At 54.4% G+C, this 15,514-nt stretch overlaps 1 protein-coding gene and 1 long non-coding RNA gene across 3 annotated transcripts in view; one reads left to right on the top strand and one right to left on the bottom strand.

Annotated features, from left to right (window-relative positions):
• Positions 1-9,431, bottom strand: part of LOC144381624 (uncharacterized) — a 175,018-nt gene extending 165,587 nt beyond the window's left edge. For both annotated transcript variants that reach the window (XR_013447210.1, XR_013447209.1), the window contains exon 1: positions 9,190-9,431. This is a non-coding gene — a long non-coding RNA (uncharacterized LOC144381624). The remainder of the gene's footprint in view (positions 1-9,189) is intronic.
• DLX2 (distal-less homeobox 2) lies at positions 8,179-11,592 on the top strand. The gene is made up of 3 exons (XM_036105514.2): positions 8,179-8,913; positions 9,426-9,610; positions 10,095-11,592. The coding sequence occupies exons 1-3, from the start codon at positions 8,520-8,522 to the stop codon at positions 10,506-10,508; spliced, it is 993 nt and encodes a 330-aa protein (XP_035961407.1). The 5' UTR covers positions 8,179-8,519; the 3' UTR covers positions 10,509-11,592.
• The last annotated feature ends 3,922 nt before the right edge of the window (positions 11,593-15,514 follow it).

Genomic DNA, 15,514 nt, shown 5'->3' with positions numbered 1-15,514 from the left:
CGCTTGTGAGTGCTCAAATAAATAAATAAAATCTTTTTTAAAAACTGAGCAAAGAGTACAAAAGATGTCTTTCCATTATTTCTTACAACTGCATATCAATTTATAATTATCTCAATATAAGAAGTTTTTTTTTTTTTAATGTTTTAAACCTTTAGATTTTACCATTGTTCTTAGGCCAAAAACCTATTAGGTCCTACATGATCTAGCACTTGCCTACCTTGCAACCCTATCTTGCAGACTTCTCACTCACTGTGGGCCAACTCAACTGGCCTTCTTCCAGGTCTTCAAATGTCCCTTTCAGACTCTGAACTCTGCACATGCTATTCCTTCTTCCTGTGATGCTCTTCTCTCTACTTTTTACCCAGCTAACTCTAATTGATCCTTAAGTCTCTTTTCATTCAGTCACTCATAGATGATGGGGATCCAGCATTCAGGATACATATGGTCCATACTGATAGAGAGCTTATAACATTTGCCTTTCTGGATCTGGGTTACTTTTGATGTTTATTTTCCCTTTTGCTATCCCAAAACTTTAGTAAAACCTTGTTTAAACATCTCAGAATTCCCCTAGCTGTTCTTTGGGTTATGATCCTAAGAAAGCCAGATGGTCAGAGTATCAAAAGTGTAATGGAAAATAGTGTACTGGAATACTCCACTGAGCTCAGCTGGGGATAATTACATAGGGAGAAATGCTCAAGGTAACATTGTTAAGACACAACATTTGAGGCCGTGAAGTCTAGTTGCCACTTACTTCACAAGATGTCTCCCTCTGTGGAGAGTGTCAGGGTTTGGGTATTCATGTTACAATGAAGTTCTGTTTTGTTTTATTTAATAAACAAACAGCACTTTCCTTATACTAATTTGTACAATGTGTTGGCTCTACTCTGAATTGGGATGATGTAGATGAAGACCATAAATGACCACTGGGTGTCATCGAAGTCTTATACAAGGCAACAGTCTTGGTTGGCATGGCTCCTTAGTGGTCTACCTTTTCTGGAAAGTGGAGATAAATTGTGCTCGGTTCTAAAAGGAACCAAAGCACATTATCAATTTAGAACTTATCTATGTGGTAATATGGGCCAGAAGAACACGGCTGAGGACTGGAAAATAAGCAAAAAATAATGTCTTGAAATCATCCAAAATAACATCTCAAAGTCCTTTCACTTGTATTTGTATACTTTCTTCAAAGTATTCAGACAGCTATTTGGGCCCTGTTAATGGGAAATCTACTGTTTTGTTTTGTTTCTATTTTAAATTATTTCATTATTAGTACTTCTAGCCTTTGTATTGCCTTCCCCTTGGCCCATCCCATTAGTTTAGGTACTGTACAGACTACAGTAGGAAGTGGGCTTACCACCTCATGACAACTCTAAGCGTAATAAGCATGTGCCCCAAGGCAAGAGTGACACTGACATGGAAGGGAGGGCCCCACATGGCAGGGTGACAAACCTCTGCAACCTGTCACCTTTCAAAGGAAATACATATGATTTTGGCTTAGACCTGCCAGAACCTCACTAACGATCATTTTAAGACTTGTGTTCCTAATGATAACCACCAGCTGTGCTAACCTATTTCTATCCATGGACTGAATGCACCTAGGAATCAAATCGTTTGAGTTCTATGCTCACCTCCCAATACAAAGTCTGGTTTTCACAGGCAAAAGACATTCTGGATTTTTTTCTACACTTTGCTGACAAAGTCATCACCCTCTGACTCCAAGGTCGTATTAGTTATAGTAGTTAAGCTTATATATCTCCAGTGTGATGATGCAAAGCCATGATAGAATTTGCTGGAGCCCCAGTTAAGCACTCTATTAGGTGACTCCAAAGAAAATATTTTGTAAAAAATAGATCCCAAAATTCTTAAAATATCAGAAGTTTATTTCTTGATCAGGTAACCTTCCAAGACAAGTGTTGGAGATTCTCCTAAGTGACTCCCCTAGGACCATGTCATCTGCACAGTCGGGGCCGGTTCCAGCCAGTGGATGGGGGAAAAGAGCAGCTAGGAGTCTCAATGCTGTGTTAAAGGTTCCATCCTAGGAGTGGCACACATGACTTTCGCTCAAGTTCCATTCATTGCCTAGAACTGAATCACATCATTATACCTAACTGCAAGGGAAGCTCGGAAATGATGGTCTAGCTGTGTTCTCCCAAAAATCAGATTTTTGGAGGCAGCACTTGGTCCACAAGTATCCACTACTAGTCCAAATCATGAAGTTTTACTCTGATTAAACATTAAATCGAGGCACAGAGCAGTAAATTTTCCCAAGGTCATACAGCTAGCAAATGGCCAAGTTAGGATTTAAGCCTAGAGTCTCTACTTTTAACCACTCTAGTATATTTCTAATACTGTTTGATTGTCTAACAGCCACTCTGTATTACTTTGTAATTTTTTAACAATAATGATTTTTTTTAATTAAAAAGAAAAGATGCAAGGAGCCAGGGATAGCTAACCAGAGGGACAATTTCCCATGAATAATTGGCAGGGCCCCTCCCCATGCCCACCCCCTCTGCATGCTCAGAGAGGTGAGCAGAAGCAGACTGGGTATGCCACACATGGAAACTATCTAAGACTTCCCCTAGTGGTGCTCTGCCCAGCAGACTGCAAGAGGGTAGGGCAATGCCGCATGGGTTAGAAGCTGCTTTAGAACCTTTCCTAAATTCTGGGCAGCAGGCAGCCTCACCAGCACCTGACCTCTTCCCAAAGCACCTGGACAACGCACTACGGGCCCTCTGGAGGCCCACGCCCGGATCCCCTCCTGCTCCAGTCCACTGGAGCCTGGAGGTCGCGTCTGCTCTAGGCTCCTGAAGAAGGCTTTCTCTCACTGGAGAAGAAAGTGGGCAAATACCCTTGCCTTGGCCTCTTAACACTTGTGGGGCCCAGGTCATAGAATGCAGAGTTCTCCAGATAAACGAGGCAGCAGTCCAGAAAACATGTAATGGTATGTTCCCAGGCAGTAATCCCATGAGGGAGGTAATGTTATTATTACCAGCATTCTACAGATGCAAACAATGAAGCACAGAAAAATTAAGTCCTTTTCCAAAGGCCAGACAGAAACCAGTGGTTCAGCTCAGCGGAATCTGGCTCCTACCGCTCGCGTGAACACAACCTCTTTGCAATCCTATGAATTGGCGGGGCGCCTGGGTGGCTCAGTCCTTAGGCGTCTGCCTTCCGCCCAGGATCCTGGGATCGAGCCCCGCATCGGGCTCCCCGGTCTGCGGGAGGCCTGCTTCTCCCTCTCCCACTCCCCCTGCTTGTGTTCCCTCTCTCGCTGTGTCTCTCTCTGTCAAATAAACAAATAAAATCTTAAAAAAAAAAAAAAAACCTATGAATTGGCACAACTCTTTAGTGGGTGAAGAAGCAGCGTGGGGCGGGGCGGGACGGGGCGGGGGGAGGGGAAAGGGAGTGGAGAGAGAGGAATCCGTGTACCCAAAAGGATACTCAGAGTTTCAAAGAGTTCCTTACAAGTTCTCCCCGTTTGTGGAGTGTGTGTGGATATGAGTGTGCGCGCGCACGCTTTAACCACCAAATAGACAAAATAAAAGGGACCTGACTAGGATCTAAGACCTGGAAGGCAAAAGGCAAAAATTGGTTCTGAAAGTTCCAGAAGCGTGCCGTAACTGACAACCCAGCGCTGTGAGCCTCCGGTGGTGAGGTTTCACCCTCCGCACCTCTTCTGCGAGGAGCTGAGGTTTCAAACTGACAGCCTGGAGCCACACGCGGATGACAGAAGGTTCCAGCACGAAAGCAGCGCTCCCCTCCCGGCTCCTGCACGCAGCCCGGGAGCGCCCGGCACCTCGGCCGGCTGGCGCCCAAAGGTTCCCTGAGGCGTCGGGCGGTGCAGCCAGGGCGGGGAGCTGAGGCAGGGAGTAGGGGCGGGGAAGGTCGGGGACTGTTTTCTTCAGGTTCGTGGACGAACCTTGTGAGCCATTTGCACACCTCCGGTTCCTTACGCAATGTGAGTGCTGCTCCAGGTGCAAAGTGCCCGTCCCAGGGGTCTTTCCCTCGCCCACTGCTGCTTGCCCGCCTGAGCTCTTAGTAACCAGGCCTGTGAGCGCGGACTCAATGGGGAGGCCACCGGCCTAGCGTCTCAGAGCCTCGACCCATGCTGGGTACCCTCAAGGGCCAGGAACCCTAGCTTTTGCTCTCTTTAACCACTGAGTAGTCTATAAAGTGAAATGGGCCTGGGGGGGGGGGGGTGCGTCAGTAAGACCTAGAAGGCAGAAGGCTCATTCCCGTTCAAATCCTTTTGCTTTACTCACACCAACAGATAGAAAGGTAATCTTGGCGGAAACAGCAGGGTCTCGGGTTGGCGAGCAGGGCCAGGCGGCGCCCACCTCTGGTCCTCGGGGTTGACCCTCGAACCTGTTCCGGGATCTTTCCGGGTCGCCCGGCGATCCCTCCCACTCAATGCCCGCGCTCCTGCTAGTCTCTGGGAGAACACTCTCCTTCCGGTCTGCTCCTGCGCCGGAGGGGTGTGTTCGGGACTGTCAGTGCCCCCTTCCCACCGGCCCCATTGCGCTCTGCTCAAAGCACCTGGCGCAGGAAAGGTGGGGTAGTGCGGCCTTCCCCCGTGAGCCCCAGGCCAAAAACCCAGCGCGAAGCGGCCTTGCCTCTGCGGCCCAGACCTGAGTTCAAATGACGTCTTTGCTGGGTGTCCCTGAGGGTTTTCTCAAGGTCCCCACGTCAGCAGTGGGTGTGTTTCCATTATGCGCTCTCGCGGAGTTTACGCCAAGGAAAAAAGTGGGGTCCAAGTAGGCAGACCCCGGAGTCAGAAATCCCATCTGCTTAAGGGTCAAAGGGGCTGTGAGGAGCTTACCGCACGCAGAGTCCCTGGAGGCTCTGTTAGGGATGAGGGGGCAAGTTGAGGACACTAGCGATGCGAAAGGATTGGGCAAGCGTTGTCCCCGAGAAGACTCAATGGCCAATGAAGAAGGGAGGAGAGCAGGCCAGTATGGTCCTGAAAAGGTGGAGATAGGAGGCTCCCATAAACTCCCAACTTCTCCCAACGTCACCGAGTTCTAGAACGAACCCAAAAGAAATTCAAAAGCTCAGACTCCTAGAACTTCTAGGGGGATGAAAACACGAAAGAATGCCTCTAGGACCAATGGCCCAGAAACCCACGTCCCCAGGACCCTCTATGGGAAAGTGTAAAGTGGGGACAAGGGGCAGTCCAGCAACAGTGCATGTGACAACCCCCCCCCCCCAGGAGAGTAGGCAAGTGCGAATAAGCCTATCCCTCTGTGCACGGAGGGCACCCTGTGCTCCCTCCCGACAGGGGGCATCCTCTCCCCCACTGGACCCCTCAGTGTAATGGAGGATGCCCAATGGTAGAGCAAAGGCAGTGCATTGGGCCAGGCGAAGCCCAAGGCAGCAGTAGGTCAGGGGCTGAAAACAAGGCATGGAAGACCTGATCTCCAGCTGTTCACCAAGGCTCAGAGTAAATACCCTGTGATTTGCGCTACAGCAACAGAGAAAGGAGGGGTATCTGACTCAAAGAATGTCCTTTCTACCCTCTACCTTCGTGTTCCTCTGTCCAATGGGAACAGTGATTCCGTCCATGTCTGGCAAGGGTTACCTCAAGGCTCTCCTGGGAGGACACGGCGGGACTCCGTGACCTGATAAAGTACCGCAGCAGCAACCTGATGGGCATGGGATTCAAAGCGGGAATGTCTTAGCGAAGCGACTGGGATGTAGGAGGCCAGAGCAAAAACACTGAGCTCCCCTACTTCCCCCATTCTTCTCTAGTTCCCTGGAGAGTAAAAGAATGCCCCTGCCAAGCGAGAAAACCAAAAGCAGAAAAGGGGAAGGAGAGTGCTCTGAGGCAGAGGGAGTGTGGCCACACAGAGGTGTCCCTCTACCCTTCTCAGATCACTGTGGAGAGGGGCGTCCCTCTGCTCTGAACTGTGGACGAATGTGTCCATTCTCTAGGGTACTGTCTCCCTGACTTTAGACCAAAATGAGGAAATCATTAGGATATTGTGATGGTGACCAGATCATTGGGGCAAACCCAGCTTTGTGGCTGAATTATCAGATTTCATATTTCAAGTCTTTACTTTATTCTCCAAATGCAGTTGTAAGTTCTGCCTCTCTGGTTCCCTCGCTCTTGCTCTATCTCCTTGCTCATTGCCTCTGATCTTCTCTCCCATATACACATACAGTCCCTTATTTTCCGGTTAAAGGGAAACTGGAATCATATTTTCTTCCAGGAAGATTCCATTTTCCAGACCTCAGCTGACCTAGACTTTAGGTTATTAATGGAGGTTCTCATAGATAACAAAATACAATAAACTTGCCACCATGAAAAAGCCTAGAGGACATGCTTGGAGTGGGAACAAAGGAGCAAAGAAAAGGCAAAACTAGGGCAATTATCTCTTTTATATTTCATTTTGGTGGGGGGGGGCGGATTTCTACATCAGGCCAAAGCAGCTACCACTGTGGTGACAGAAACTCTTGGAATTTGGAGTCAAGATACCAAAAGGCAATACTGATAAAATATCTAGAGATTAGTTTTGTAACTGGGGCCCAAAAGCAGCAGGCTGAGCACAGCGAGGCAAGGCAGTCCCTTGGTGGTGAGAGCCCCACCTCCCAAAGTGTTTCTAACTAGTTCACCAGCCTCCATCAAGGGGCCTTCCTTAACCAAAAGGAAGGCTGGGAACTAAATCCAGGCAGATTTGAGGGTGGATTACCTTCCTCATTATTCCGCAGAGAGTGAGCTGTGTGGATGCTGGAGTTTTAATTACACACTTGCTTTTTCTGGGGAAGAAGACCAAGATCATATTTTTCAAAGTATCAACTTGTTTTCCATTAGGCAGTTGTTGAAACAAGTTCTTTCAGCGACATGTTATGTCTTTAGGAAGGGGTGCTTCAGATGGCTCGCACTAGCACAATTTTGTGGCTTTTAATTACTATTTTGTTCTTTTGGGGGGTTTCAGAGACTGGCGCCTCAGCGTGATTAGACCGTCTACTGGGCCCGCTGCAACCACGCACATCTCCAGCAGGTGGCGCCACAAGGCAAGCACTGCCGCGGGAACTGCGGATTTGGGGAGTCCAGTAAGGCGAGTGTCCTTCAACTCCGGGCCACGGTCCCCAACCACTAGGAAATACTGATATGGGGCAAGTCGCCACTTCATATTTAAAAGAAGAAGAAATTGCAATGACAGGACGAAACAGGGTCCTAAACTGAAAGAACCGTAAAATAGGGTTAAGTGCTTGAGATAAAACTTTTTTCTATTTGTTTCTGTAAGCTTCCCAAGACTTGTAGCATCGAGAGGACTCTCTCACCTAAGTATTAGGCCACTTCTTTGTCGTAAAAATATGGAATTTAGAATTAGAACGAACTTTGAAGGCCATCTGGTCAATCTGATCTAGCGTTCCAACCTAGAGAGGAAATTCCTGGGATCGCTTTTGACCTGTCGTCAGTTAACCATCAAATATACATAATTGCTCGAAGTCTCGTCCTATCAGGAAAGTACAAGGAAAATATGGTTTCGAATATATCATTAATAAGAATACCTTTGAATTTATATAGCTTTTCACGCAAGCAACAAGAAAAAAATCGTTTAAACATTATCTAATTAATTGCCTAATATTCCTGTGGGTTGGTTAGCAAGTATGTGGAAGTAGGTATGATTATACGTGGTTTATGGATAATTTAAATCAATTGACTTTGTCAAGTGCCGAATGACTGACAAGAGTAACTGCCAGACACTTCGAGGAAAAGCGGAGCTAGACCCGGCCCGACTCTGGGCACCGCTTTGATTAATGTTTGAACGCTGACCTCGGACAGGAAGATACGAATCATTGGAACTGGTTGGCACTTGAACACAGAATGGGATGGGAGACCTCATGTCTTCTTCCTCTGAGCCAGTCTCCGTCCTCACGCCTTCGGTCCTACTGCTGCTGGCCACCCTGACTCCCCACCGCGCCCCTTCCCCAATCCCTCGCCTCGCTGCTCACATTCAGCAGCGGCCTGTCTGCACCCGCAACCACAGCAGCCGCAGCGCCCGCCCTGTGTCACCAGCCCCCCGGCCGGGCGTCCCCGAGCGCCCGTAGCCCCGCGGCCCGGCGCTTGGGATTGGCTGTTGCTAGGTGACGTCGCCTGCGCTCACGTGACGAGTGTTAAATGCCCACCCTGCCCGAACCCGCCCCGCAGACAATCGTAAGGCCGCTCTGGGCTGCTCACCTGCTCCCGCCTCCCGGAGCCCTGGCCTGGCCCCGCCACCCCTGCCCCCTCCACGGCCCGCCCCCAGCCCGAGCCGGCGCTGGGCAAGAAGCCGAGCGGGTAGAGAGGCGGAGAGAGGATGCGGCCGGCGGCAGCTGTCCCGAGCAGTGCACGGTGATCGCCTCCCCCGGAGGAGGAGTTGCCCAGACCGTTGCCACATTTCTTGTTTTCCTCCCCACCCTCCCTCACCCCCCGTAATTACATTGGCTGCTGGAGGGGACAGGGAGAGACGGAGGAGGCGCCTCGCTTCCCCCCTCGCGCCCGCCACCCCTGCTCTTTCCCGTCCCGGGCCAGGATGACTGGAGTCTTTGACAATCTGGTGGCTGATATGCACTCAACCCAGATCACGGCCTCCAGCACGTACCACCAGCACCAGCAGCCCCCAAGCGGCGGCGGCGCTGGCCCCGGCGGCGGCAACGGCAGCAGCCTCCACAAGCCCCAGGAGTCGCCCACACTCCCGGTATCCACAGCTACCGACAGCAGCTACTACACCAACCAGCAGCACCCGGCGGGCGGCGGCGGCAGTGGGGGCTCGCCCTACGCGCACATGGGTTCCTACCAGTACCACGCCAGCGGCCTCAACAACGTCCCTTATTCGGCCAAGAGCGGCTACGACCTGGGCTACACCGCCGCCTACACCTCCTACGCACCCTACGGGACCAGTTCTTCCCCGGCCAACAACGAACCTGGTACGCACAATGCTGGCGTCATGGGTGACAAGTCAGTCTAGTTACTGGGATGGGTGGGATAAAATTGTTTGGGGCGGAGATCCATCCGGAACCCCGGCGTTTACACTGCCCGCTCCCTGCCCGCCCTGCGCCTTTTACCCTTCTCAACCACCAATCTGCGGGGGGGGGGGGGGGGTCACTGGGTACGTCCCTCGGTGCTCGGCTGGTGGGACCGGGTGGCCTTGGGGGGCCGAGTGGGCGCGCGGTGCATGCTTCATGGTAACCCCATTTCCTTACCACCTGCTCCTTCTTTCTCTCCGGTTGGCTCCTTCTTCCCCTTCCCGGAGAATCCAGCTCCCGGGTTCCGTGGCGGCGCGAGTCCGCACTTAGCGAAGTTGAGTCTGAGCGCCCCGCTGCGTCTCCGAGAACCCGCTTCCCGGCTCAGGCCAAGTCCCACGCCAGGCCCCGACGCCCAGCGGGAACTGTTTGGGGCCCCCTGGTTGCGCTGTTCTCACGATTGCGTTGCGTTGCAGAGAAAGAGGACCTCGAGCCTGAAATCCGGATAGTGAATGGGAAGCCAAAGAAAGTCCGGAAACCCCGCACCATCTACTCCAGTTTCCAGCTGGCGGCTCTTCAGAGGCGTTTCCAAAAGACTCAATACCTGGCACTCCCCGAGCGAGCGGAGCTGGCGGCGTCTCTGGGCCTCACCCAGACTCAGGTGAGGGCTCCCGGCCTGGAGGGGAACGAGGAGCGCTCTGGTCTGGGATGGCTGGGAAGCAGGCGGGGTCAGGACAACGTTTTAAAAATTTTTAAGGATTACGAGGCCCGCGCCTTGGGCGGCCTAAACTTCTACGCGTGAAGCTGAAATCCCCCCCGGGGGTTGGGGATGGGGGGGCGCGGCGTGTGAGAAAACGAAAGGACCGGGGTGGGCAGAAATCCGCTTTCACAGTCTTTCCGCGCGAAACTGATTAAGCGGGTAAAATAACTAGCCCTCCTGACCCTCTCCCCCGTCACCATCACCACGGTGCACCCACACCAGCTGTCTCCGACTTTCTGAGATTCCCTCCCAATAGAGTGGGAGCCATCCCAGCCTCCGAGGCCTCGGCACGTGATCCGCTTACCTGCCCAGCGTGCTTGCCTCCTCCCCTCCCCTGCCCCAGATCAGGTTCTTCCACTAACGCTCGGGTCCCTTTTCCACAAAGGTCAAAATCTGGTTCCAGAACCGCCGGTCCAAGTTCAAGAAGATGTGGAAAAGCGGTGAGATCCCTTCGGAACAGCACCCTGGGGCCAGCACCTCGCCACCTTGCGCTTCGCCGCCGGTGTCGGCGCCGGCCTCCTGGGACTTCAGCGCGCCGCAGCGGATGGGGAGCGGCGGCGGCCCGGGCAGCGGCGGCAGCGGCGCGGGCAGCTCCGGCTCCAGCCCGAGCAGCGCGGCCTCGGCTTTCCTGGGCAACTACCCGTGGTACCACCAGGCCTCGGGCCCTGCCTCACACCTGCAGGCCGCCGCGCCGCTGCTGCACCCAACGCAGACCCCGCAGCCGCACCACCACCACCACCACCACCACCACCACCACGGCGGCGGGGGCGCCCCGGTGAGCGCGGGGACGATTTTCTAACCCGAGGGAGACTGCGCCAGAGACTGAGAGAGCAGAGACCGGTGATCCTCAGTGCTCGCCCCAAGAGCCAGAGGGTCCCTCCAGCTGGCCCGCGGACGCCTCCCAACTTCAGGGAGGAGCGGCCCGGGATGGCCTGCCACGGGCCCTGCTCCCTAGCGCGGCCACCGAGCGGCCGGGAACTGGAAGGTTCTTCGAGGCCCCCGGCAAGGCCTCCCGCCTTGGCCGCCTTTCCGACCTGAGCCCCGCCTCGGACATGCCTCCCCCACCCTTCCGCGCCCCGCGAGGCGGTCGGGCGCCTTCCTCGCCGCCGGCCACGAGCTGAGTCCGGGGGGAGGGACGCCTCCCCCGCCCGCGAGGCTTCCAGGGTGCTCTGAGGCTCCTTTCTCCGTGGCCGCCCCCAGGCCCAGCTCCAGTCGGCTGGGCTGACTGACCTCCCCGGCCTGCGCGCCCTCCCCCACACGGCCCCGTGACCCGGGCGGCCCGCCGCTTTTTTTCTGCCCTGCTGTCTCCAGCCCTTGGAGCCCCGCTCTGCCCCGCCTTAGATCTCCCCCAGGAACGCTCCCTTAGCTCTCTCCTCTTCCATCACCAGTGGAGTTTTTTTATTTTTATTTTTTTAAAAGTTTAGGTGCCTTTGCGGATGACCTCATTTTGATGTTGGGGAAAAAATGATTTTTTAATATGCGGACACTGCAAAAAAAAAATGTGTTTAAATTATCTTTTTTAAAACCTATTCAGGATTATTAGGCTGGACTTCGACATAGTTTGTAAATAAAGGTGTCTGTGCAGATTTTCCCACTGATTTATTTGTATAAAAATACTCGTCTTTTCAGACTTTTTTGTAAATCCCCACTTGTGAAAACTGCGGTTTAGCAGTGACCTCAGCAACCCCTCCATTTTATTTTTCCCTTTGAAATTTTTCTCAGTTAAACTAAGCTACTGATTTGGTTTTGTTTTATCTTACCCTAAAGTCTTTGTTCTTGAAGTGAAAGGTATTTTGGGGTTATTTATTATGAAAACAACATGCTCTTAATGTTGATTTTACAATATGAAGAGATTATTTAAATAAATTATTGTTTTCATTGGATGTGTGCGCTTGTTCCTTGGTGTCATGACCTGGAACCTCGAGCCTCAGCGCGGGCGGGGACCCCGGCCGGCCAAGAGTGACACATCTTTCAGAAGCTGCGAGAGCGGTGAGGCGCGGCGAGGCGGGAACAGGCGCGCTCGGCGCGGGCCTCCCCGAAATGTTCACGCTCTGCGGGCACTCGAGTCTTGGCGCGGGCTCTGCCAGCTCGAGGCGCGGTGAGTCACTCAGCGCCGGGGCGGCTGCAGCCTCCGCCCGCCGGGCCCCTCCAGCGCCGGCGCCACTGGCCCGCGCCTGGGCGGTCTCTGCCGCCCCCGCACCGGTGGTGCCGGCCAGGCCGCGCTTCCGAGCCGCCGCAGGGGACCTGCGGGCGCAGCCTGAGCGCTGCCGAAGCCGGGGTCAGACCCCTACATTGGACCCTCCCCTCTGTTTGCCCTGTGGCCTTTCTGGGGCCGGCTGAGCTGAGAACTCGGTGAGTCACCGCGGCCCTCGGGAAACTCGGTTGGCTGCTCTGGAATGTAGGGCGACTCCGGCATACAGGGCTGCGCGAACACATACAATCGCACACTGTGACTCTTACAGTCACATCTGTACTATCACATACTCTCACTCGTACACACACAGTCACGCGCTCCTACGGAGTCACACACGCATTCATGCCCGCGCATCTTCGCATGCAACCGATACACAAACCCACCTAGGCACGCTCATGCATACAGGCACATTCGCACAGGGACCGATGCACATTGCTGTGGGGGTGGCCCCCTTCCACCTCACATTCTCTGAGGGGAAAGGCCCACACACCACTCAGCTCTGCCTTCCACCTGGGCTCCCACCCAACCAGCTTCCAGTGTGGGAAGTGACCCTACTTTCTGTCATTCTCTGCAAAGGCCAGGGGTAGGTGGGTAATGCAAGCCTGAACTAAAAGGCCCTTTCCTTCAAAGCACTGAGGCCTACAACGGAAGTATCTTAGTTTTCATCACTGATTCTGTGACTTTGGGCTACTCACCTTAACCTCTCTGTGCTGCAGTTCGCAGATCTATAAGATAGGAGAAAGAATAACAGCTATCTCAGAGTTTTTGTGAGCATATAATGAGACAATGATGTAACACAGTGCCTGGCACATGGTAAGCACTCATTTTTGCTATTAGTAGCACATTGTTTTGTCCCAATGTCCCCCAAAAGGGGAGGCTTTACTTGTCCCTGTGATTATGAGGCCCAGACTTACCCAGAGGCCTTTCCAGCTTCACCTCATGTGGGAGAGCAGCACTCTAGAGCTGAGCGAGCTCAGAGCCCTTCTTATATGAGAACCTGAACCTCAGCCATCCCCTCTGAAAGGACCAGCTTCTACTGGAGAGGAATTTAGGGGCAGGACAGAGAGCCCTGCTAGCCAGATCCAGGCCTCCTCTCCTCTAGGATGGCTATTCAGGCCATCCTTGCATGTCTTCAGATAACCTCTGCCAAAAAGCAGACAAGAGATGGGGGTGACTTTCCAGGTTCAGTGGCATCATCCTGACACAAATCCTGTCTTTTCTGGCTAGATAGTTTTGGGCCCTGCATGGAGTCTAGCTTACAACAGAGTGTGGTCAGGGAGTGGGGCTCTGGGAAAGACAGGGAGGTTACAAATCCAGTGTCCATTCACATTCCTGCATTGTTTTCCCAGGCTAGGAAGGCCTGAGCTGAAGCTCATTGACCCCGTGATTCTAGCTTCTCTAAGCAGCCGCTGCCTAGCAGACCCCCATCCCCCAGCTCCAAATTCCGTGGTTTTCTTTGAGTGCCAGTAGCTGGTGCCAGCCTTCCTCCTGCGGTTGAATGTGCCCTCCCCTCCTTTGCGCGCACTCCCCTCCCCCTCCTGAAACCAGCGAAGAGAGACGGGGCAGTAAATTGGCTGGTGTCGAGGATCTGCAGCAGACAAGATGATTAAGAGGCCTACGCTGGAGCGCCCGGGGCAGGGAATGTCAGCCCAAGTTGGAATCACGCAACAGGCCTTGGCATGAGCGAGCCTGGGAGCCGGGAGGGCGGGCGGCCCCAGCTCCGGGGTGGGCCGAGGCCCCACAGACTCGCTGGAGTCACCGAACCTGGCACCCGGCGGCGGCGGGGTCGCGCCAGGCCACGGCGCGTCTTTCCCCGGGAAGCCCGCGAAGCAGAGAGCAGGAGGGTGCAGGGGCCAGAGGAAGGGGGCGTTTCCGCAGACCCCGAGAAGGGCAAAGAGACGCGAAAGCGAGGATGCGCCCAGGTCCCAGAAGTGAGGGGGCGGGGAGGGGGAGGGTGAGCGAGGGGACAAACAAAGCCCGGCTGGGGGAGGCAGGGGCCGGCTCCAGCCCCGCCGGGGGCAACGAGCTGGCAAGTCTTTCTCACAGTCTCACGGCCCGCCGAGAGACGCGGAGCCCTGTGATCAGCCCGCCGCCGAGCAGACACGCTCCCCCCCAACCCCCCGCGCGCAGGACTGCGCTCCCCAAAGCGCGAATGAAAAATGGAAATGGGAAGCCGCGATCACCGCTCCCTACACTGGGAAACTAGTCGCGCTCGGAACACACATAAATCTTCATTGTAATCCCCTTCCATTTGCTCGCGTGAAATATCAGGCCAGAGACAGGATATGACAAGCGCTGGGAAGCAGGGGGAGGGAAGCCGAAGAGTGAGGGGTGCCCGGCCCTCTCTGCTCCACCCCCTGGCAGGGTTGCTCGGAACTCTGGCAGAGCGCTGGTATTGAGTTCCAATTCCCGAGGCTGGCAGCCTGGGCGCGCCCTCTTCCACTTCTCCTCCCGTTCCCGCCCCCCCCCGCCCTCAGCGCGCGCAGGGCTGCAGGCCACCCAGCCCCGGGTGCTCCGCGGGGCATAGACACCCCCCCTCCCGCTGCCCCGAATTCCCGCCGCCCGCCCCGCGGCTCCCGGGCTGGGGAGAGCAGAGAAGAAAGGGAACGGATCCCGGGCCTAATCAGAGCGGCTGCAATGTGGGACCGTTTAGGAGGCTTCCCCTCGGCTTTCTTTCAGGATTACTTGTGAAAATTGTGAATATCCGTCCTGTGTAAGAATTTCCGAGACTGGTGGGGCGAGTTTGGGGGAAGTATCAGGTTTGATGGGGGCTGCAAAACTGGAGCTTTGTTTACAAACAGTTCAGCGGTAGAAGCGGGGAGGAGGGAAAGGGGGGTAAAGGGAGGAGGGCAGATGTGGTGGAATGGTCCCCTCCAGTGTTAGAAGCCCCCTGGAAGGGGAACGATCTTGGGGACCAGGAATCCCCCTTGCCTTTCAAAAAAAAGTCGTGCTCACTGACAGTAAAACCCAGGAGCAACTCCCCCACTCCCACACAGCCCACCCCCGCGTCCCCGTCCCAAGCTCCAGCTCAAAAGTCAAAAGCCGGCTCCTTTCCCGCCAAGGAACAGCGACCACCAGTGCCTTAAACCTGTTTAGAATCAGAGACCTCTTTGAGAACGAAGCTACAGATTTTCGCTTCCTCCTAAAATACCTCCCTTGCATTCGATTTTGGGGTCCCCAGAAGCCAGGGGATGGGGCGCGATATTGAGGTTCCAGTTACGTGGGCCCCTGGCCCTGTCGGACCAGGCTTTCCGGAGACTGGTGCGTTCTGGCAGGGTCATGACACCCAAAACAGCCCCAGAGAAGCCTCCCTCTGCCGGGACCTCCTTCCCCACCTGGGGTCTGCCCCGAGCGCCTTTCCTGCTGCCCCTCCCCCTCCCCCCCTTAGACACCCCAGCGGGGGCGGATGCGGAGGCCCCACAGCGCTCCGAGGCCCCCCTGGCGGGAGCTCCCCTTGCAGGGACGGGTTTGGCAGTGATTGCCACATTACAAGATGTTACATTCCGCCCTGGGGCCTGGGGCCGGGCGGGGCGGGGGAGACGAGATGTTTCACGAAAAGAAAGCGCAGGCAGGTCTTGGAGCCTCCACGTGAGAACACAGGCACAGTCTCT

The sequence above is a fragment of the Halichoerus grypus genome, chromosome 4 (assembly GCF_964656455.1).
Source record: "Halichoerus grypus chromosome 4, mHalGry1.hap1.1, whole genome shotgun sequence".
NCBI classification, from domain to species: domain Eukaryota; kingdom Metazoa; phylum Chordata; class Mammalia; order Carnivora; family Phocidae; genus Halichoerus; species Halichoerus grypus.
The sequence above is the reverse complement of the archived record's forward strand: the minus strand, read 5'-3'. Positions and strand labels throughout refer to the sequence as shown.